This window comes from Cryptomeria japonica, chromosome 8 (genome assembly GCF_030272615.1).
Source record: "Cryptomeria japonica chromosome 8, Sugi_1.0, whole genome shotgun sequence".
Taxonomy (NCBI): domain Eukaryota; kingdom Viridiplantae; phylum Streptophyta; class Pinopsida; order Cupressales; family Cupressaceae; genus Cryptomeria; species Cryptomeria japonica.
In genome coordinates, this window is record NC_081412.1 from 664,554,746 (window position 1) to 664,579,568 (window position 24,823).

At 36.3% G+C, this 24,823-nt stretch overlaps 1 protein-coding gene across 1 annotated transcript; it reads left to right on the top strand.

The window, feature by feature from the left end:
- The first annotated feature begins 2,129 nt into the window (after positions 1–2,129).
- On the top strand, positions 2,130–24,129 carry LOC131049647 (uncharacterized). The gene is made up of 3 exons (XM_057983704.2): positions 2,130–2,698; positions 13,173–13,177; positions 23,654–24,129. Exons 1-3 carry the CDS (start codon positions 2,145–2,147, stop codon positions 24,127–24,129), a joined length of 1,035 nt encoding a protein of 344 aa, XP_057839687.2. The 5' UTR covers positions 2,130–2,144.
- Positions 24,130–24,823: the final 694 nt, after the last annotated feature.

Genomic DNA, 24,823 nt, shown 5'->3' on the forward strand with positions numbered 1-24,823 from the left:
GATCTTACACCTCTCTTCTAAATCAAGACAACAATTTAGTTTATACTTCCAATACACAATAGTATCATAATAAATGCATATGCAATCAAATGTTAGTTTGATGTCAATGCCACTGTATGAACACACACAAAACACATAATGACTAGGTCATGAATATATCATGTGTAAACAAATAGTAACTAGTTGATGCATACATTATGTATAAACAATGCAGCTAGCTCATGCATGCTCATGCATAAATCACATATACGCAATGTGACTAGCTCATGCATGCATCATTTATAGACAATTTGGCTAATTCATACATACATCATGTGGAGAGTAGTGCAAACATGGCAAGAAGGTTTACAACATGTGATTGCAACATTCAACATAAATATTAAAAACAACCATAGCAAAGGAGACACCAGATTTACATGGAGAAACCCTTTTGGGAGACAATGTGTCATCTAAGGATAAATATGTAGCCATATGCAACATATAATATTTATAAGAGCCTTATAGTAAGAGATAAATCACCATCAACATTATGAAATTGAAGAGACAAAGGTAATTGTACACACGTGGCTATGAAGGCCCAAATGCCATGAGCACATGAACCCTAGAGGATTGGTGGCATATGCGAATTTTCGTGATCTTCCATGGCATGCTAATTAACAAAAAATTTGAAGGAAAGATAATATTTTAGTAAAATCAAGTATAAAACATATAGTGGAATTGAAACAGGTTTATAATTTCTTTTCTTGTATATATAATCCATTTTGTAAATAAAAATATATTTTTTTAACACAAATCATGTTGTGGTTGTTTGAAAGGAGCTAGTATTAGTCTCATGGTTATGCTCACAAGAGCTTGTATTGATCTCATGTTGATGCTTGTATGGGTAGAATATTTGTAAATGACTGGTTATATAAAAAATAAATAAATAGTGTTGTATTTGTTCAATTATTTCATCTTCTATACAATATATAAGGGTGAGATAACAATAATAATGATTATTAAAAGGATTCAAGATTATTTTGGTGTTATATAAGTTGTATTTGGAAAAACAAATATGAAATTATTTTTAAGAACAAATAGTAATTTAATGTTCAATTACTAGAAATCTCATGGTGAAATTTTGATCAAATCTTGAAAAATTCATTTTAAGGACACTTCTCACTATGCATGTCGATATGTTGCAAGATGAGTCACACCTCCAAACCTTAATTGTATCTAGAGATAAGATTAAGTTTTGATCAAACCTTTAAAAATTCATTTTAAAGTCATTTCTCACTATACATGCTGATATAACTTGTTGCTTGATGAGTCACACCTCCAAACCTTAATCATAGATGGATAAGAATCTACATAACATTTCTTAGAAAACAAAAGTCATTTGAAAATCCATATAACTATTGTATGATTGCAAAATTAACTCGTACATCTAACCCTTCTCCGCCTCCAAAATGAAAAGAATGCAAAACAATTCAATGGTGTTGTTCTCTTCATATATATCCATTCATTAAAAAAAATAACACGCACAATATTAAAAGTTATGAATGCCATATCATCTCATTGCATATCCAATAAACTACTAATACCATTATTTCATTTTAAAATACAAATAAAACATAACGATTAATGTACTTTTTAGTTTTAAATTCTTTAAAAGTAGATGCTTAACATTCTTAAATATTGAGAAAATTGTGGAATATGTATTCAGTCTTAATAAAGAAAAATGACAAATATGTTTTAGATCTAAATAGACAACAAACATATTTTCAACTTTGACTGTGATTTTGAAGATCTGTGAAGTGGGTATCGGTCAAGGACACTCTTACGACCAGACTTTTACCATTGACTGTAATAAAACGAGTTCACATTTGAATCGAGAAGCATTATCTACAAACAATCTGCAATGGGTTAGAAAAACATCTTCTCACATACGGCAATAGCAATCTGATTTTCCAAAATTCCCGCAGGTTTGGGGTCATCACAAACAACAAAAGTCACAACATTACGTAAAGTAGACGTAAGGAGAGACAACCCAACCAAGAATTAAGGAAACTATGGACCGTTGCATTTGCACCGCCTCCTTCCTATAAAACGCCTCAACAAATGCTCTAAAATCTCATTCCTCTTCTCATATTTTCCCCATCAAGATGTGCTCGAATCCCATGGCGAAATCAAGCGCAAAGATTAGTTTCATGATAATACTGGTCTGGATAACAGTGTTAGCCCGAGCGCAGCAAGACACCTGCCAGTCCAGCGGGTCGTTGCAGGGGAGCGCCGGCAATTGCAATACTGCAGACGGATCGCAGTGCTGTAAAGCGACTGAGAGTTACCCGACATATGACTGCTCTCCTTCCGTCACTTCACAGACTTCTGCAGATCTTACTCTCAATGGCTTCGGTCAAGGAGAGAGCGGCGGCGGGGCGTCTGAATGTGACGAGCAATACCATTCCAACAGTGAGATGATCGTGGCCTTGTCCACCGGCTGGTTTGACAATAAGAGCCGCTGTGGAAAGCAGATCCAAATCAATGCAAATGGTAAGACGGTTACAGCTACTGTTGTGGATGAGTGCGATTCGAGGCATGGGTGTGATCAAGAGCATGCTTTTCAGCCTCCCTGTGCTAATAACGTTGTGGATGCTTCCTCTGCTGTTTGGGATGCCCTCGGCCTCAATCAGGACGATGGGCACGCTGATATTACTTGGTCGGACGCTTAATGGATTTTACTGCTACTGCTACTTATATATTGTTATGCTATTAAATAAATTTTGGGCTCTATATATAGTACATCATACCTTAGGAATGTATGTGAGCCTAGGCAGCCCCATTAAATAGCTATATGTTTTGGTTCATTTGACTCTGTAACTCGAAGTGGAAAGGGAAATACCATCCCATCGGTGTTCTATATAGAGACGATTAACTAGATATGAACCTATGTAGAATTTTCCATACCAATCCTAATTTCACTTTCAACCCCATGTTCTATCATCCATATAAAAGATTGCGATGCCTATCCAATTTAGTATCTTCTGTTCTATGATTCTATTCTTCTTTAAAAGATTATGGAATCTACCTAATTCAATGTAGTATGTTTTATGATCTTATTCCTATATAAAAGATTATGATATTTATCCAATTCTCTGTCCTATGTTCTATGAGCTTATTCTCCATATAAAAGATGGACATATCTACCCAATTCACTATTGTTACTTTTTTATATATTATAAAAAAAAATCGTAGATTCAAAATTGGATAGCCATGATCTGATCTAATAATACAAGGGAAATCAAGTGATATGAGGAAAATATTAAATTTGAGGTAAAGAGATTCAAGGAGCTTTTTGAAATGTCGATGTTTTGAATAAAATAATCAAAATTGGGAAGTTTAGTGAGAGTCTTGTGTAAATAATTTTTTTAAAAAAATAGGAAATTCATTTTGTCTTTGAGTTTAAATATAGTTTGAATGTTGATTCAAAAGTCTACCAAACTATTTTTATTAAATGGTCAATGATATGAGAATAATTCAAAATTAGGAAGACTAGATCCTACAAATATAGTATTCTTAAATCATTTTAGTTCAATGGTGAAAGGTAATTTTTTAAAATATGATTAGGACAAGTGTTTGCCACTATTTAGCAAGAATGAGGTTTAAAATTGATAAAAACTATATGATTTGTTGAAAACTATGATATTCAAGTATAGAGATATTTAGAGAGTGGAACAAATGGACCAATTCTTGTACGATTTTAGACTCGCTTTCATCTTTAGAATGCAAGGTTGGGGAGGCATTTCCTAAGATCTTGACATTAGGTTAATTAATTAGAAATAAAAAACTAGGCTTAACATAATCAAGAAAAAAAGTACATAAAATACTTTGAACCCCTAGATTTGTCACTAGTTTTATTTTAGTGCTAAATACATATAGACCTACAAGACTTTAAGAAGGAGATCTAATATTCCACTTTTAAAATGCACTAATAGATAAAAGAAATTGTTATAATCCAAGGAATTAATCCACTTAACATTGCATACACATGGATAAGAGGGACACCATACTAGCATGATCCATAAAATATTTGTTAGTTTCAAGAAAATGAAGAATGCATCATGTGTCACATCACTAAATAATACTAGCATAGTGGAACCTAAAATACTCCTACAACCAAGAAGAGAGGCAGTTAAAGTAGAAGATATTTGGTCTCTCACCAATTAGATTGGTGTTTTTTCATTGGAAAACAAAGTCAAAAATTTCGAGGAAAAAATGCCAACAAATCAATAATAGAGAAAAACTTGTATGTACATATCATAAACTTAGATAAGTAGGAACAATTGATGGTTATCTTGATACATGCAACTTGAGTAGAATGAAGATCATTATACTTCTGTCGAAAATTTAACGAATTCCAAAAACCAATCGACACCAAGGTGCCTTGTACTAGATCATGATAGTGCTGAAGTAGCTTACTAGTCTATGTGATTTATTTTGTTTAATGGGACTATGTTGGTGAAAGATGAAACTTATAGCTATATAATTTATGTTAAATGTAATTTTTGGATGATAATTATCCTAAGATATCAAATATAATTGCTTCTAACATAATCATACTAAAACAAATATCAAGAGGGTAAAAATAGCATTACATCTTAGAGAAATAAACATATAAGTAAACAACCAATGATGGAAGATTCTAAGGAATCATGTGAAAATTGAACCATGTGCATAATTGTACTAGATGTGCAAATTTAACGTAGTGCTTCGCAATTTCATAACTAGTGATATAAATTTTAAAGGAATTTCATAGAATCATACAAAACCAATTCAAAGAATAGAAAACACAAAATAAATCATCACCAAGGATTATAACAATTGAAGAAGTAGTCATGGTCTTTATTTATTAGAAAATGGTATGTGGATTATAACTTTCATCAACATTCCTCCTTATATTAATTATTTTTGTCATTAGCTTCCCCCAAAATTTCTCAACACTTTACAATGAGTTTGGTAGTTATATATTTAGCCAATATTGGGCACCTCGAATTACATATACAAGACCAAGAATGGGTTTAGATCCTAAATGGGTCCCTAGACCCAAAATCTCCAATTTACATTCTATTCCAAATTTATAGGCTTGAAAATTAAATTAAAATGCTTTTATTATATGGTCCTAAGGAAATAAATAAATATATATAAATTATCGAGTGGTTTATTACATCATTTAAAAGTATAAATAGAAAATAAGAATAAGGATAAGAATAGATGAGTGCCCAACTCATCTCTATCTTGCTTCAGTACTTGGTTGCCTTATTTCCAATACTACTTAAGGAGCCTTGCATTGATATTCTTCAATACTTTTAGTATATACTTTCAAGTTAAGATAAATAGTACATTGGACTCAAACCCTTTTGGAAAGGAGATTTATCCTAATCGACTCCAACACTCTGTACATTTATAACTTAACCTTTCTTGGAATGTATTGAGAAATACCTTTGACTCTATTTGGTACATCAATTCAACTCTTCTATTAGATGCTTCTTTAGTAGGTTGAAAAAATATTTAATCATTGTAGTAGCATGAAGGACCCTACTAGGTTTCTCTTTAAAGGTGCAAGGAAGGGATTTAATGAAATTTTCAATCTCATCCATGACTATATCAATAATCTCTTATTGATAATGAACTTCTTCAAGAATAGGCCTTAAAAGTTTTAACTCTCCATTTGGTGGCCTTTAGCCACTCCATGTGTAATTATAGATTTCCATTTGGAATTATGTTTTCACTTCGTAGGTCTACAAATGGAACCCTATTCCCTCTTTGTAAACTTGGTGAATCAATATTTAGCACGATGAGCTCTCCATCAAGATATTATTCAAACTTAGTCATCACATTGGCTTCATGAAATTCACCTTACAATAACATCAAATTAACTCTCAAATTAATATTCTCCCTTGGGATTCCAAGGAATCCTTTAAGGTAATGCTACATTCACCAATCCTCTATTATATTTTCTTTGTTAGGCCTTATCTAGATCTTTTAAGAGTTCAAGATTTGGTGCATTAATATCTAGATGACCCATGAGGTACTAAAAGGAAGATAGTTTTCCAACCTAGGCCTTGAGATCTTTTTTTTTCTTATCATTTTTAAACATGAAATTGAGGATGGTGGACACTACTATTTAGAGAGATAGCTTCTCTCCTCATGTTTAATAGCCTATATTTATGGTTTGCAACTTGTAGTCTCGTAGCCACTTATTAGGTTTTTCCTTTTCTACCACTAGAGTTGCTACCTATGTAGTTCCAACCCCTTGAGACTCCACTAAGATGGTGGCAAATGTTCAAAATCTCTTATGTTTGGGTTGAGCCTTGAAAATTTTTATTTCCACCTTTGAGATGTTCTTTGTAATATTTTGGTATGTTCTTTACCTATTCTTAATGGTGAAACTTAGCCATACTAGCAACCCTAAACTAGACCCTGCTAAAGTTTCACCTATGTGCATCCTAGGAGCAATTGAGTTGTAGGGAGGACTAGAGTGAGGTGATTTGAGAGGAAGAGAAAGGATCTTGGTTTAGGTGGACCTTAGAGGGGAAGGAGATGTAGGAGTCAAAATATGACATAGTGGGACTGCTTCTCAAAAATATGGTACAATGTCATGTACAACACCTTCCTTGTTAGTTGTAACAGGAACTTGCATTTCTTCCTAAGGTGACACATTCTATCATTCATTATTTTTATAATCATCTTACATTTATTGTCATTCTAAAATGCTAGTCTTTGGAGGAGAATAAGAAAGAAGTGAAATAACTTGTGCTTGGACTAGTGGTATGGTTGTGCTAGAGCTTCTCTTGAGCTATTAAATGTGTATTCCTTCTTATTCTTCTCTATAAAGGTTTACTATCTTCAACATATTGTTACTCTTTCTCTAAGCTAATTTTTAAATTGTGAGCTTCTTCTCTTTTTCTCTTGGCCTTCTCTTTTGTAGCAACAAAAGACTCCCCTTGTTTATTTGTTACAACTAGGCGTTTGGGAGGTTTCTTTGGCTAGATGTGAGGGTCATCCATAAAATATGGACCCCTCGTCCATGTTTTGGTTCTTACAACCACCCCCAATGTCTTGGGGTTGATTGATGCATCTTCTGGCATTGAGTAGTGTGGATAACCTCTAAGGAGTACTAGGAAATGACTATGCCTAGTTTATTGTAAATACTACTAAACATAAAATATTAACATATCATGAAGTGTGTAGCCTACAACAATATTCATATCAACTATAACAATAACTTAAAAATAATAAACTTAATTACTTAACAACTTTTTAGTCGCACACAAATTAATACCTACCAGTCAACACTCAACCAACCAACACTCCAATCTCTATTTAGCATCTCTATTACCAGCACTCCAATCTCTACCCAACACTCTAGTCTCTAAAATATTAGGATCAAGAGGGATGGTAAATCCTACTTCTTTTCTATATCATAATATTACCTTATGTCTATCTTCCATTGAGGATGCACATTTGACTATATTTATAAATTAATATGACAACATTTATATCGAATATAAAAACAACTTAAAATTAGGCAACTGAATCACTCTATTGGAATTTGCATGAAGATTTCATTAATGATATGTTATGTTGTCATTGATGTCAAGTAACTGGTAATGATATTGCTGATATTGTTGTTATTATTGATATTGTCTTTTAACCAGTAGGAAGAGATTTGTGGAGGATATTGTAAATCGGTATGTAAGTTTATGAGTTAAATCGGTAACCGGTATGAGAGGTTAAACCCTATCTATGTAATGTAATCGATAAACCCTACCAAATATTTTTGTTAAACCCTAACTGATTAAGGTTGTTGAATTGGTTATGTTGGTTTATGATCTAATGATGAGCGGTAATGATGACGAAACATGTGATCATTGTATGAAGACAAGTTCAAATTGTTTTGGCATGTTTTTGTCTAGGGAGTGAGAAAAGTGTATTGCATCTAATGTAAAGTGTGTGATGAGTTACTGATGGGAATGGGCTTGGGATAGACTAGCCTAGTCTATGCTCTTTGATCCTCTCCTTGGATCACCAGGTGTTCCAACCACACCCTAGGGTCTCTAGGACTTCCCTTGCTTGTGGGATCCCCTGACCTTTCCCAATCCACCCACCAACAACATGTGATGCTTCTCCTAAGCTCTCACCTACTCACAAGCTTCAAAAACCCTTACATAGGCTAATAAGGGTTTAACTCTTCCTACACCATCTCAGGTCCTAGCAAGGATAGAACAGGTCTTTGACATGTTTCTGCAACCACTCATGTGCCCCCAAGAGGTTTTGACTTTCTTATTTGTTACCAATCTCACTATTTTGCTTTTTTCCTACAAAATAGGGCTACAAGGAATGAGCCCCTATTAGGCCTCCATTCCAGACTTTTAGGGCTTCCTCTTGCAAAAAATGCCAAAAATTCTAAAACTTCCCAAAGGGACTGCTATTCATTTAGAAAAGGCTCAAGGATTTTCTTGGTTTTGGGCCCCCAAGAGTCCGTACACTGCCGTAGGCAAATTTAAGGGTTTTTAAGGCCTACCAGGGTCACAGAGTTGGTTTGTTGTCTTCACCACCTTGTCTGGATTGGTGGAATCTCCTCCTTCTCACCAATGATGCTCCACACAATCCTCTACAACTCCTCCAAAGGGTGCCTCCTTCCTTGTCCTTCCTTTCTCTCACGGACCTCTGGAACCTTGACCGTTCCTAGCCGAGCATAGACCAGTCTCGCCTAGGAGTGGGTCTTTGAAGGGTTTGCCTGCATTTTCTAGGGCCCTTCTTCCTCTGAGACACTGTATAGGGTCTGTACTCCTATACCCCATAGTTTTATGGTGTTTCCACAATGGGGATAGGAGTTATCAGCCCATTTTCACAAAATAGTCCAAAACTGGACAGTGAAAGAGTAACTCACAAAATATTTACAAAGCACACAAAACCTGCACAATAAACCTAACCTAAATGCTCAAAAAGAAATTATAAACACTATACAAAACTCTCAACATAGTTTAGTTTGCAGAGCAATCCATTGTCAATCTTTTAATGCTTCATTTGTGCTGACTGGCAACAAAAACATAGTCACAGTCAAGGTCTTTTTCCTTTGGTCGTACAATCTGACATCCAATCCCTCATTTTAGGGTTTGCACCAATTTACAATGTATTTGCCTCGATTTGTGTACTGGGGTTAGCATTCCCAATGCCAAGCTTAGGTTATGACCAATTTGGTGGAAAAGTTGCATGACAACTTTAAAAAGTTGTCATGCAACTTTTTGCAACTTTTGAGCAACTCTTGCAATGTTTCTTTTCTTGGCTTTTAGGCCTTCTTAGGCTATCCTAAGGATACAACCATTCCAAAAGGACCCCAAACTCATCAATAGGCTCACATACCCTCCACTCCAAGAGAAAACTCAACCTAGACTTGTGAACCTAGGACCTAAACTAGGACCTAAACAAAACCAATGAGCTCTTGGCTCTTATTACATTACATGGCTTCATGAAGAAGAAAAATCACAACAAAAACAAATGGTGGGAGCCCTTAGAAGGGTGCTCCTACACCATACTCCCCCTCTGTACAAAACTAAGAAACTAGGGGAGAGATGAGAGCCAGATCAATCCCAAGTTTCTTGAACCTGCCCTCTTCAACCCAAGTAACTTTAGACAAAGGTTGACCTGCCCACTTAACCAAGTGTTCCATATAGACCTGGTGTCTAGTAGAATTCTTCACCCTTGACTCCAAGACCTGCTCTTCTATTGGCTACTTCACTTGAGGCAAGGCATTCACATCTAAGTCCTGTAGCACCTTGGCTTGATTCTCAGTTTGCCCTGCTATTTCACCTTTGTATAATATCAAATCAGCAACATTGAAGACTAGTGATATAGCTAAATCTGAAGGAAGATCCACCTTGTAGGCGTTCTCACCATATTTGGACATAATTTTACAAGGTCCTACCCTCTTCATTTGCAGCTTAGTAGGCTTGCCGCTTTGCATTCTAGCTTTACTTAAATGGACCATCACATAGTCACCCACTTTGAATTGAACCTCTCTCCTTTTCTCATCCACTTTAGCTTTCAGTTTTTTAGTAGACTCTAGGATGGCTCTCTTGACCTGTTCTTGTACTTCCTTGATGGTTTGAGTGAAGTCCTCTGCTTGCCCACCCTTCATCTCCATTGAACCAAGTTCTCTTAGTTCACACACCCCTCTAGGATGTCTGCCATAGACAACCTCAAAAGGACTCCTTCAACTGGTCCTATTTACACTATCATTTTAGGCATACTCAGCTTGTGGAATAACTAGATCCCAAGTCTGCCCATACTCCTTGGTTAGATACCTTAGCAAGTTGCCTAACACTCTATTAATGACTTCAGTTTGACCATTAGTTTGTGGATGGTAAGTTGAGCTGAATGATAGATTAGTTCCTAGTCTTCTCCATTAGGTTTGCCAAAAATGGCCCATGAACTTGCTATCCCTATCTGAAACAATACTTAATGGGAATCCATGAATTCTTACAATCTCCTTAAAGAAGAGATGTGCAATATAACTAGCATCATGAGTAGTTCTACATGGAATGAAGTGGCTCATCTTAGAAAACCTGTCTACCACCACATAGATGCTATCCATACCTATCTTTGTCTTGGGAATTCCTACCACAAAGTCTATGCTCACACACTCCCAAGGCCTATTTGGGACTGGTAATGGTTGATAGAGGCCTGCATTGCTTGATCCTCCTTTTTCCCTTTAGCACACACCACATTGCTCCACATACCTTCTCACATCCCTTCGCAACCTAGGCCAATAGTAGTATCTCTGTACTAGATCCAAAGTTTTATTGATTCCAAAGTGTCCACTTAGGCTTCCATTGTGTTTCTCTTGTATGAGATTTTCTCTCATCGATCCTCTAGGCACACATGACTGATTGCCTTTGAACAAGAGACCATTTTGAAGAGTGTGATCTGCATACTCACCATGAAAATGATTCTCAAACTCCTTACAGACCTTGTAGGCTGATGAGAATTCTTCATCTTCTTCATAGAGATCCTTAAAACCTTCTATCCCTATGCTCTACAGTTGTAATTCTTGGACAGTCAATAACTTCCAGCTTAAAGCATCTGCCACCTTGTTGAGTTGCCCCTTTTTATGCTTGATGGTAAAGGTAAAGGATTGGAGGTACTCTATCCACTTCAAATGTCTATTGCTAAGCTTCTCTTGATTTTTAATGGAACTCAAAGCCTGGTTATCTGTGAACACCACAAATTCCTTTGAGAGTAGGTAATGCCTCCACTTCTTGAGAGACTGGACTAGTGCATACAACTCTAGATCATATGTTGAATACATCTTCTTTACCTCATTAAGCTTCTCACTGAAAAATGCTCCAGGCATTGCTTCTTGACTCAATACACCCCCTACTGCAATTCCACTTGCATCACACTCCAATGTGAATAGCTTGTCAAAAGTAGGTAAGAGTAGGATGGGTTTTGTGGCTACTTCTTGCTTCAATAATTGGAATACTTCATCAGCTTGTTCAGTCCATTTGAACTTAGTTTTAAGGCCTCCTTTTATAGTGTCAAGTACTGGTGCACATATGCCACTGAAGTTCCTCACAAACTTTCTATAGAATTGGGCTAAACCATGGAAACTCCTAACTTCAGTCCATGTTTTAGGGGCAGGCCAATTCAAGATTGCCTCCACTTTGCTTGGATCCATCTTCAAGGTTCCCTTAGACACCACAAACCCCAAGTAGACTAACTCTTTCTTCAAGAAGTCACACTTCTCTAAGTTGATTGCCAACTTCTCTTCATGCAACCTCTCTAGGACTAACCTCAAATGTTCAAGGTGCTCCTCTTTGGTTCTGCTATAGATGAGTATGTCATCTAAGTACACCACCACAAATCTACCTGTGAAGTCCTTCAACACCTCATTCATCAACCTCATGAAGGTGCTTGGGGCATTGGTAAGTCCAAATGGCATCACAAGCCATTCATACAACCCTTCTGTGGTCTTAAAAGTAGTCTTCCACTCATCACCCTCCTTAATCCTAATTTGATGATAACCACTTTTAAGGTCCAACTTAGTAAAATACATGGCACCTCCTAAACAGTCCATCAAATCCTCTATTCTAGGAATAGGAAATCTGTACCTTATGGTGATCCTATTTATTGCCCTTGAATCAGTGCAAAGTCTCCACTTGCCTCCCTTCTTTGATGCTAGCACTACCGAGACTGCACATGGGCTAATACTCTTCTTGATCAGTCCCTGATCCAACAACTCCTGCACTTGCCTTGCCACCTCCTTTTTTTGATCAGGTGTGGGCTTATATGCTGCTTTATTGGGCAGGGATGCACAGGGTACAAAGTCTATTTGATGGCTTATAGACCTTCTTGGTGGAAGTGTTGCACGTGCTCCATCACTCATTATGTCTTTATATTCTTGCAACATTTGCTTTACCTCCTTAGGTACCTCTGTCTGCAACTTACCTTCCTCCTCCTTTGGCTTCACAAAGATGGCACATCCCACTGTCTCCTCTTCATGCAGCAGGTGTAAGAACTCTTTACCAGTGTTAAGTAAGACACTAGGTGTTCTTGAGGTTCCCTCATCATTCTCTGTCAGAGACTAAATCTTAAAGGTTCTGTTGTCCTTCTTGAAGGAAATGGAGTTCTCCTCTCCATCATAGATCACCTTCCTATCAAATTGTCAAGGTCTACCTAGCAGCAGATGACAAGCATCCATGGGTAACACATCACAAAGGATCTTGTCCTTGTACCCTCCAATAGAAAACTCTACCCAGGTCTATTCATTGACAAGCACACTCTGCTCTTGATTCAACCAAGTCACCTTGTAAGGACTAGTGTGGGGCATCTTTGTGAGTTTCAACTTCTTGGATGCCTCATCTGATATGATGTTATCAGTTGACCGTGAATCAACTATCACCTTGCAAACCTTACCAAGGATTTTGCATCTCACCCTAAACAATGCTCTCCTATGCTTAGGTTCATCCTTAACCGGCTGTCTTATCAAGACCCTATTGAACATCAGATTTTCTCCAATTTTTTATTCAATATGGTCCACCTCAGGTGTTTTGTTGCTTGATGTGTCTTCATGGGCATAAGCAACCCTCTTTCCACTGTTTGATGAGGTAGGCTTGTCAGGGCATCTATAGGTCGGGTGTCCCAATTGACCACAATTGTAGCATTTCATGGTTGCAAAGTAGGAATTACCCCTGCCGGTACCTCTACCCCTATTTGGACCCCCTTGTGCACCTTTTCCTCTAGAATGGCCTCCTCTGAGAGTGGTTTCACTATTATGCTCAGTCAACTTGGACTCTCCTTGATTCCTTTGCTCATTTGCCTTGCTTTGGTAACCACCTCGGTGACTCATTTGATCTCTACCTCTACCTCTACCCCTATTGTTGGAGTCTCCCTTGCTTTTGTTCCTCTCTTCAACCTTAGCAGCAAGCTGATGACATTTTTGGACAGTGTTAGGAGTCCATAGGCTTATCTCCTCTTGGATGTTCCACTTCAGGCCACTTAGATACCTAGCCACCTTGATAGATTCCTCTTCTTGAACTTTGGATCTAAGACAAAGCTTTTGAAACTCCTCTGTGTAAGAGGCCACATCAAGATCTTTTTACTTCAATCCCTGTCTCTTCTTATGAAGTTGGACTTCATAATCCTCTGGCAAGTAGTTCTCCTTGATCTTACTCACCATGGCCCTCCAGTTTGCAATAGGTAGCTTCCCCATGCTAATTCTCTCCTCTTGCAAGTGTTTCCACCATGTCAAGGCTACTCCCCTTAGTCTTGATTTGGCAACCTTAACCTTTTGGGCTTCTATCACCCCTTCACACTCAAAATGGTTCTCCATACCCTCAATCCATTCCATGACGGTGTCAATATCCATTCTTCCACTGAAAAGTGGCAATCCTTCAAAAGATTTTGTATTCAAAGCCTTAATGGCCTTTACAAAAGGTTCTTCATTGATTAAGGGGTCTAGTTCAGATATCATGTCATCTATATCAATATCTTTCTTGCCTCTGTCATTGGTGTCCGCACCCCAGAGTTCTTGTGCTCTCTAATCAACCACTTATTGCAGCTTGTTCCTTATCTCACTCATAGAATCTTCAAGGAGTCTATTTTTCTCCTTTTGTTCTTCTACCTCCCTAGCCAGCTCTGCATTAGTGACCATTATGTTCTCCCCTACCGATTCACCAGAATATAGAGACATGCACGGTCCGCCAAATCTTTAACTTGGCTCTGATACCAATCTGATGGGAATGGGCTTGGGATAGACTAGCCTAGTCTATGCTCTTTGATCCTCTCCTTGGATCACCAAGTGTTCCAACCACACCCTAGGGTCTCTAGGACTTCCCTTGCTTGTGGGATCCCCTGACCTTGCCCAATCCACCCACCAACAACATGTGATGCTTCTCCTAAGTTCTCACCTACTCACAAGCTTCAAAAACCCTTACATAGGCTAATAAGGGTTTAACTCTTCCTACACCTTCTCAAGTCCTAGCAAGGATAGGATAGGTCTTTGACATGTTTTTGCAACCACTCATGTTCCCCCAAGAGGTTTTGACTTTCCTGCTTGTTACCGATCTCACTATTTTGCTTTTTTCCTACAAAATAGGGCTACAAGGAATGAGCCCCTATTAGGCCTCCATTCCGCACTTTTAGGGATTCCTCTTGCAAACAATGCCAAAACTTCTAAAACTTCCCAAAGGGACTGCTATTCATTTAGCAAAGGCTCAAGGATTTTCTTGGTTTTGGGCCCCCAAGTGTCAGTACACTGCCCTAGGCAAATTTAAGGGTTTTTAAGGCCTGCCAGGGTCACAGAGTTGGTTTGCTATCTTCACCACCTTTTCTAGATTGGTGGAAGCTCCTCCTTCTCACCAATGCTGCTCCACACACCCCTCTACAACTCCTCCAAAGGGTTCCTCCTTCCTTGTCCTTCCTTGCTCTCACGGACCTCTGCAACCTTGACCCTTCCTAGCTGGGCACAGACCAGTCTCGCCTAGGAGTGGGTCTTTGAAGGGGTTGCTTGCATTTTCCAGGGCCATGCTTCCTCTGAGACATTGTACAGGGTCTGTACTCCTATACCCCATGGTTTCATGGTGTTTCCACAATGGGGATAGGAGTTATCGGCCCATTTTCACAAAACAGTTCGAAACTGGACACTGAAAGAGTAACTCACAAAATATTTACAAAGCACACAAAACCTGCACAATAAACCTAACCTAAATGCTCAAAAGGAAAGTATAAACACTATACAAAACTCTCAACATAGTTTAGTTTGTAGAGCAATCCAATGTCAATCTTTTAATGCTTCATTTGTACCGACTGGCAACAAAAACATAGTCACAGTCAAGGTCTTTTTCCTTTGGCCATACAATCTGACATCCAATCCCTCATTTTAGGGTTTGCACCAATTTATAATGTCTTTGCCTCAGTTTTTGTGCCAGGGTTATGGTTCCCAATGCCAAGCTAAGGTTATGACCAATTTGGTGGAAAAGTTGCATGACAACTTTGAAAAGTTGTCATGCAACTTTTTGCAACTTTTGAGCAACTCTTGCAATGTTGCTTTTCTTGGCTTTTAGGCCTTCTTAGGCTATCCTAATGATACAACCATGCCAAAAGGACCCCAAAATCATCAATAGGCTCACATACCCTCCACTCCAAGAGAAAACTCAACCTAGACTTGTGAACCGAGGACCTAAACTAGGATCTAAACAAAACCAATGAGCTCTTGGCTCTTATTACATTACATGGCTTCATGAAGAAGCAAAATCACAACAAAAACAAATGGTGGGAGCCCTTAGAAGGGTGCTCCTGCACTAGTTACTGAGTCTGATGAAGCAGTGATCAAGGAGCGGTTAGAGTTTTCTTGATTAATCTGTACAAATTTCTATGTAAATCCAATGGTCATACTTGAACCGATTTGTTTGTAATCTCTATGAGAGAATTAGGTTCTTGTTGTGTTACTCACCTAATTGATTTGTTATAAGGTCGATTAAGTTAATTTGTAAAAGGTGTTGGCAGAAATCAATTGAGTGTGTGGTTGATAAATTGGATAAGCAAGTATAGTGCTATTCAAACAGTTCAAGAAAAATCCTGTTGTTTTCTAACAATTACAGCAAAACTGAAATCCCTTAACCGGGTAAGCTCTAAAAAGCTTGGTTACTTCTTAAATCCTCTAACAAGGTGATCCATTAGCTTGGATTCTCAAATCCTCTACCGAGGTTATTCCTACCAGGGTACTTTCTTATAACAAGGAATTTGTAGTCAATCCCTTAACTAGGTGATTCTTAATAGGATCAGTTCTTAACAAGACTTTTATAAAATCTTTAATAGGCTTGGCTCCTAATAGGGTGAACTTCAGAAGAGTTCAGATAGTTATCTTGTGACTCTCATCTCACCGTGGTTTTTCCCATTTGGGTTTCCACGTCAAAATATTTGTGTCATGTGGTGAATGTTTTTGTGGTTATGATCTTATGATTGATTTGATTAATTACTTAACTATTCTGATAAGGCATGATAACCAGAAGCATTGAGAAATGAAGTCTGTTGACATATGATAAAGCATTTGGTTGTTTACAAGTTTAATGTTGTTTACTGTTAAGTTTCTATAATAGTCAACTATTTTTTCTTAAGAGATTTTATCTTGACAGAGACATTTCATTGATAAGTTTACTTTGTGTGTTTGAGATTGAGATTGGGAAGGATTATATCAGTTTTTCAATTTACTGATTCACCTCCCCCCTCTCAATAATCTACTAGATACTTATTCTTTCATCATACCATCACACTCAACTACTATTTAATCATACAAAATATTAATACACCATGCTTAAAAACACTCTACATCTATCCACCACCTAGGATGCACATTTGTCCCTATTTTTTAATTAATTTTTTTAAAAATTATATTATCTTCTAAATTTCAAAGAAATTAATAAATAGAGTCAGATGTGCATCTAGTGTTGTATAAACAATACAGTTCAACATCATGATATATAAAAGAAGCATCGCATAATCTACTAACAACCTGGAATGGGCTAGAAATATATCATTTTTGGTGTAAGTCATGTTACATAGACTTTTACAAGTCCTTGCAAGCTCTGGATCAATCTGTAAAAAGATTTAATGACACTTACCCTAATATGAAAGCAGACAAAGGTTGTCCCACTGGGGCTGCCAATGTGAGATGGTTGGAAAGGGTTGAGATCTTATTGGATTAAGATTAAGATTAAGATTTCTTCGCCATCCTCAATAGAGTACCTGCAAGAACACACATGTAAAACTAAATAGAAAGAAAATAAACACACACACATGCATCTTAACAATGATTTTCTTCCACTGTTATCCTACCAAATTAGAATCTTGTGTTTGCATTAGGGGTGCTCTCAGAAGCATGTGCACAAGAAGCTATGATGGACAAATGATTCAAAGACAAGATGCAAATGAAATCTATGAGAATCAATGAGAGAATGGACTAAAATACAAGAAAAATATTTGAGAATGCAAATAGACAAAACAACATTATGACTTCTAGATTGTGAGAAAATGAGTGAGGCTTACATGAGAGGGGAAAATGCATTTATAAGCATCCTCATGAAGGAAATCTACCATGTGAGCAATGTGGGTTTAAAGAAGGTAGTTATGGATAAATGTTTATCCCACATTCTCCAAGTGAGTGTGATGGATGGGAGGTGGAAGAGATCAATAGATATGCCATGGTTTATGAAAGATGGAAACTAAGAGTTGAAAGTATTTCATGAAATTATAGATATAAAATCCCTTTAATCATTAAAATGGAATAAAATCATTTAATGAATTGATGAAGATGATTTAATAAATTAATGAAGTTTAATGATTTAGACATTGATACTCAATTCACTAATAAGCTGGTTATGAGGATACTTTTTATGTGTCTACAAGTTATATAAGCCATTTTGTAAACAAAAATGTGAACTATATTTTAACATAAATAGTGTTATACATGTTTAGTTATTAGTTCTTCTAAACATAATATATAAGGATAACAATAATAATGGTTATTAATAAATTTTAAGATCATTTAGGTATTATTTAAGAACTTATATTTGGAAGGAAAATATGAAATTCTTATAAGAGCAAATGGTATTTTAATGTTTGATTACTAGAGATTCCATGATTAAGTTCTGACCAAATCTTGAAAACTTTATTTTAAGGACACTTCTCACTATGCATGCTATATGACAAGTTGTATGATGAGTCACACTTCCAAACCTTAATTGTAAATAGATACAAGTCTGCACAATATTCAAAGGTGTGAGTAACATATCTCAAATTGCATGGACAATATTGATGTACAATATTCAAAAGTGCGAAAATGATATCATCAAATTGTATGGACAATATTCAATGGTGTCATTCCCTTCATATATATATCCATATGTCAATAAAAATAATAATTCACACAATATTCAAAGATGTAAAGACCATATCATCAAATTGAATGAACAATATTCAATATCATCATTCCCTTCATAAATGTCCATAACACCTCAACAAAAATGTTCCCAATAATCATTCCATTCCATTCCAACAATGAGATGATCGTGGCGTTGTCCACCGGCTGGTTTGACAATCAAAGCCGCTGTGGAAAGCATATTCAAATAAATGCAAATGGTAAGACGGTTACAGCTAGTGTTGTGGATGAGTGCGATTCGAGGCATGGGTGTGATCAAGAGCATGATTTTTCAGCCCCCCTTCATAATAACGTTGTGGATGCTTCCTCGGCTGTTTGGGATGCTCTGGGGCTCAATAATTGGGACGATGGACACGCTGATATTACTTGGTCCGATGCTTAATGGGTTTTACTGCTATTGCTTATATATTGTTATGCTATTCAAAAAAAATTGGGATCTATAGTACATACCTAGGGATGTATGTGAGCTTAGGCACCCCCCCTAGATAGCTATATGTTTTGGTCCATTTGACTCTATAACTCAAAGTGGAAAGGGAAATACCACCCCATCGGTGTTCTATATAGAGGCAATCAACCAGTTATGAACCTATGTAGAATCCCCCATACCAATCCTAATTTCACTTTCAACCCTGTGTTCTAACATCCATATTGAAGATTGTGATATTTACCCAATTCAGTATCTTATATACGATGATTCTATTCTCCAAATAAAAGATCATGATGCTACCCAATTCATTTTCTTATGTTTAATGATCCTATTCTTCATATAAAAGTATCCAATTCACTGTCCTATGTTCTATGATTCTATTTTTTATATTAAAGATTCTAATATCTACCCAATTTACTATTACTCTTTCATGTATTATACCAAAAATTTATAGATTCAAACTAACCATGATGTAATACAAGTTAGAGAAGTCATATAAAGAAAATATTAAATTTGATTCAAAGAGATTTTAAGTTATCAAATGGGCTTTTTCAAATGGAGTTTTGAATAAAATAATCACAATGAGAAAGTAATATAGAGTCTCGTGTAAATAATTTTTTCAAACAATAAGAGGGAATTCTTACAATCCACTTTTTATCAATTTTAAATATAATTTGAACATTGATTCAAAATTGTAGTGAACTATTCTTCTTAAATGGTGAACGATATGGGGTAATTCAAAATTAAGAACAATAAATCCTAAAAATATAGTTTCTTAATTTGTAAAGTTCATTCTTAAATTACATTTAGTTCAATGGTGAAAGGTAAACTTTGGCAAATAAAAGTATGACAATCATTTACTACTATTTAATAAGAATGAGGTGTAAAATTAGTACTAACTATTTGATTGTTGAAAACTGTAATATTTAGAAAATGGAATGAATGACCAATATTTGTGGGGATGTAGATTTGCTTTCACTTTTAAAACTTGCAAGGCCTAGGGAGGCATTCCCTAAGATCTTGACATTGGGTCAATTAATGAGAAATTAACAATTAGACTTGAAACATCATTAAGCACTCATACATAAAATGCTATGAACCTCCTAGATTTGTTGCTAATTTTATGCTAGTGCTAAATACATATAAACCCACAAGACCTCTAACAAGGAGATTTAGCATTCCACTCTTATCATGCACCGATAGATAACAACAACATTATATCCCTAGGAATGAATCTAGTTAATATTGGATGCACATCGATAAGAGGGATGCCATACTAGAATGATCGATAAAATATTTTTTAGTTTCAAGGCAATGAAGAATACATATGATGAGTTAGATCACTAGATCATTCTAGCATAGTGGAACCTAAAATACTCCTAAAACTAACAAGAGAGACGGTGAAATTAGAAAAAAATGGCCTCTCACCAAATAGATTGGTGCTTGCTCATTGGGAAATAAAGTCACATTTATAATGAGTTCGACACTTACATATTTAGCCAATATTGGGTACCTATAATTACATATACAAGAGAAAGTTAGTTTAGATCCCTAGACTAAACAATTTCAAGTTACATTTTATTTCAAATTCATATGCCCAAAAATTAAATTATGTGCTTTTATTATTTGATCCTAAGAAAAAAATTAACTACATTATATATTATAGAGTAGTTTATTACATGATTTCAATAAATAAATGGCAAAGAAGAATAATGATAAGAATAGATGGGTTCCCAACTCATCTATGTTGTGCTTCGTTACTTTGTTTCCTTATTTCCACTATTGCTTAGGAAGCCTTGCATTGATATCTTTCAATACTTGAACAACATATAATTTGAGGTACATTAGACATAAACCGTTTTAGAAAGAAATTCTTCCTAATCTACTCCAACACTTTTTTGAGTTATAGTAGCCTTTCTTGGAAGATATTGAGATTACCTTTAATACTTATTATTACATTGGGCTCAAACCATTTTGGAAAAGAAATTCATCCTAATCTACTCCAAAAATTTCTTTAGCTATGATAGCCTTTCTTGGAAGATATTGAGATTATCTTTGATTCTTATTAGCACATCAATTAACTCTTCTATTAAATGCTTCTTTAGAAGGTTGAAAAATTCTTTGATAATTGTAGTAGTAGTAGGAAACCTACTAGGTTTCTCTCAAAAGGTGCAAGGGAGTGATTTAATGAAATTTTCAATCTTCTCCATGACAATTTCAACAATATCTTCTTGTTAGCTAACTTCTCCTTCTATGCCTTCACAATTTTAACTCTCCATTTGATGCTCTTTAGCCACTCCAAGTATAATTCTAGGGAGCCATAAATGGTATGATGTTTTCACTTTGTATGTATACAAATGAAACCCTAGTCATTATTTATAATATTGGTAAATCATCATTTAGTGTGATGAGCTCTCCATCAAGAGATTCTTCATACTCAATAATTACATTGGATTCATCATTCATCTTATGATAATATTGAATGACCTCTCAAATTAATATTCTCCGTTGGGATTCCAAGGAATGTGTTGCATTGATTACTCCTCTAGTACTTTTAACTACTATGCCAGGCTATTTAGTAGTTTTAGGAGGTTAGGAGTTGGTGCATTAGTATTTACATGATCCATGGGGTACTAAATGTAAGCACACAGTTCACCAACTTGGGCCTCTAGATCTTCTTTTTTCTTCTCATCTTTACTCATGCAATTGAGGTTGGTGGACACTACTATTTGAAGAGTTTGTTTCTCTCCTCATGTTTAGTAGACTATATTTATGCTCTACAACTTTTAGTCTCCTATTCGCTTATTGGATTTTTCCTTGTCTACTACTAGAGTTACTACCTATGTAGTTTCAACCCCTTAGGCATCTGCTAAGATGCTGGATAATGTTCAAGATCTCTTAGATGTGTTGATCCTTGATCATTTCCACCACCTTTTGAGATGTTATTTGTAATATTTTTGCATGTTGTTTTCCTATTCTTAATAGTGAAGCTTAGCCATACTAGCAACCTTGAACTACCTGCTAGTAAATTTTCACCTATGTGCATCCTAGGAGCACTTAGGTGTCAAGGAGGAGTGGATAAATGTTCTTTGAGAGGCAGAGGAAGGATATTGGTTAAGGTGGAACTTAGAGAGGAATGAGATGTACTCTAGTCAAATTACAACTAGAGGTATAAGATTGAGAGCCCTCATAAAAAATATGGTGCACATGTACTACACCTTCCACTTGAGTTATAATGGGTGCTTGAGTTTCTTCCTAAAGTGGAACATTCTATTATTCATCATTTATGTAATTGTCTTCCATTAATTTTTATTCTAGAATGCTAGCCTTTGGAGAAAGAGGAAGAGGTGAGATAACCTGTATGTGGACTAGTGGGGATGGCCATGCTCGAGCTTCTCTTGAGCTATTAAATATCCATTCCTTTTTTGTTCTCTATAAAGGTTGCATGTCTTCAATATCTTCTTCCCCCGCTCTAAGATAAGTTGCAAAATGGGAGCCTCTTTTTTCATTCTCTTGGTCTTATCTTTTATAGCAACAAAAGACTTTCCTCATTCACTTGTTGCAACTACGGGTTTGGGAGGTTTCTTTGGCTAGGGGTGAGGGTCCTCCACAAGGTATGGGTCCCTCAACCATGTTTTGGTTCTTACAACCACTGCCAATATCTTGGTGTTGACTAAGGCATCATCTAGCATTGATTAGTTAACTAGGCTAGCTCGCATCATCTTAGATGTAAGATCAATAGGTGGATAACACCTAAGGAATTCTAGAAAATCAGACAATGCCTATTTTTTAGAAGGGAGTGCTAAAGACATAATATTAAGACATCATGAAGTGTGTAGCCTATAACGACATCTATATCAACTATAACAATAACTTAAAAAAAAAACTTAACTACTTAACTACTTTTTAATCACGCCTACCAGTTTGCACTCTACCAACCATCGGTCTACCAACCAAAACTCTAATCTCTATTATTAGCATCTCTAATACCAACACCCCAATCTCTACCTAACATTCCAATCTCTATAATATAGGATCAAAGGGGACGTTTAATCATACGTCCTTCATATATCATAATATTAAAGACATACCCTATGTCTATCTACCATTGAAGATGCACATTTGACTATATATTCATCAATAAGACAATATCTATATCAAATATAAAAACAACTTAAAATTAAACAACTTAACCACTTTAACTACTTTTTATTCACACACAATGTTAATACACCGTATTTTCTTCATATATAATATTGAAAATACTCTACCTCTATCCACCACTTAAGATGCACATTTGACTATATTTATTAATTAATTAAAATTCAAAATCATGTTATCTTCTCAATTTTAGGATCAAATTTGCATCCACTATAGGATAGACAATACGCTTCAGCATCATGATAAACAAAAGATGAAGTATAGTATAATCTACTAACAAGCTGGAATGGGCTAGAAGTATATTGTTTTTAATGTAAGTCATGTAACATAAACTTTTATAAATCCCCGCAGGCTCCGGGTCAATCTGTAAAAGCTTTTGGCGGCTGTAGAACCAATCTAACCAAGAATTATGGGCCATTGCGCTCTCTCCTTCCTATAAAACGCCTCAACAAATGTTCTAAAAACTCATTCCTCTTCTCATATTTTCCTCATCACTACGCCCTCAAATCCCATGGCGAAAGCGAGCTTAAAGATGGGCTGTGTTTTATTAATGGTGTGGATGGTGGTTTTAGTAGAAGCGCAGGGAGACAGCTGCCAGTCCAGCGGCTCATTGCAGGGCATCGACGGCAACTGCAATCCGGCAGAAGGATCACAGTGCTGTCAAACGACGGAGATCTACCGAACATATGACTGCTCTCCTCCCGTCACTTCACAAACTTCCGGCATACTTACTCTCAACGGATTCGGTGAAGGGGGGAGTGGCGGCGGGGCGTCTGCATGTGACGGCCAATTCCATTCCAACAGTGAGATGATCGTGGCCTTGTCCACCGGCTGGTTTGACAATCAGAGCCGCTGTGGAAAGCAGATCCAAATCAATGCAAATGGTAATACAGTTACGGCTACCGTTGTGGATGAGTGTGATTCGAGGCATGGTTGTGATGAAGAGCATGATTTTCAGCCCCCCTGCCGTAATAATGTTGTGGATGCTTCCTCTGCAGTTTGGGATGCTCTGGGCCTCAATCAGGACGATGGACAAGCTAATATTACTTGGTGGGACGCTTAATGGGTTTTACTGCGATAACATTGTTGATGGTAAAAAATGGTCGAAGCTATTCTGGTTTCAAAATAGATCTTTCGTAAAGTGTGTTAGTGAGGTGTTAGTCAATCGCAGCCATTCATTGCAAAATCGACGGTGTAAAATGCGCGACTAACACGCATGTTAGTCAATCCGTACTGCTGTTTTGGAGCTAGAATAGACACGTCCGTAAAAACCATGGGGATTATGATGTTAATGATGAGGACATTGCAAAGACTGATGATTATAGTCAGGGTAAAAATAGATCAATATTTATATCAATGTACTAGGAACAAAACTTGTTAGGTGATTTAGATATCATACTAGATTACAAGGCAACATGACATAGATTAGGATTTTTTTGGGATTGTGGGGATGTAGGATAGGGTGATAACATATTTTATTCATGGGATAGTCTATAATGCATGAAATTTTTTTTAAATCATGAAGGCATAGATAGATTATAAAGTGAGAGAAAATGTATGTCAAGATTTATTTCAATGTAGGATGTAATCACTTTTTCTCAAAGTATAAAAGGCATGTGATATTATGGATGGATGAGTGGACTAGCATGATGGAAATGGATAAGGGAAGGATGTGGAGGATAGTGTTGATGGGATTCGATTTGGATAAGGAAGTTGAATTCCAAGAAATATCTTGCAATGGGATAAGCCAAATGTTT

Excerpts from the sequence above, each read along its gene's own strand:
- LOC131049647 (XM_057983704.2), top strand. The coding sequence starts at position 2,145 with ATGTGCTCGAATCCCATGGCGAAATCAAGCGCAAAGATTAGTTTCATG.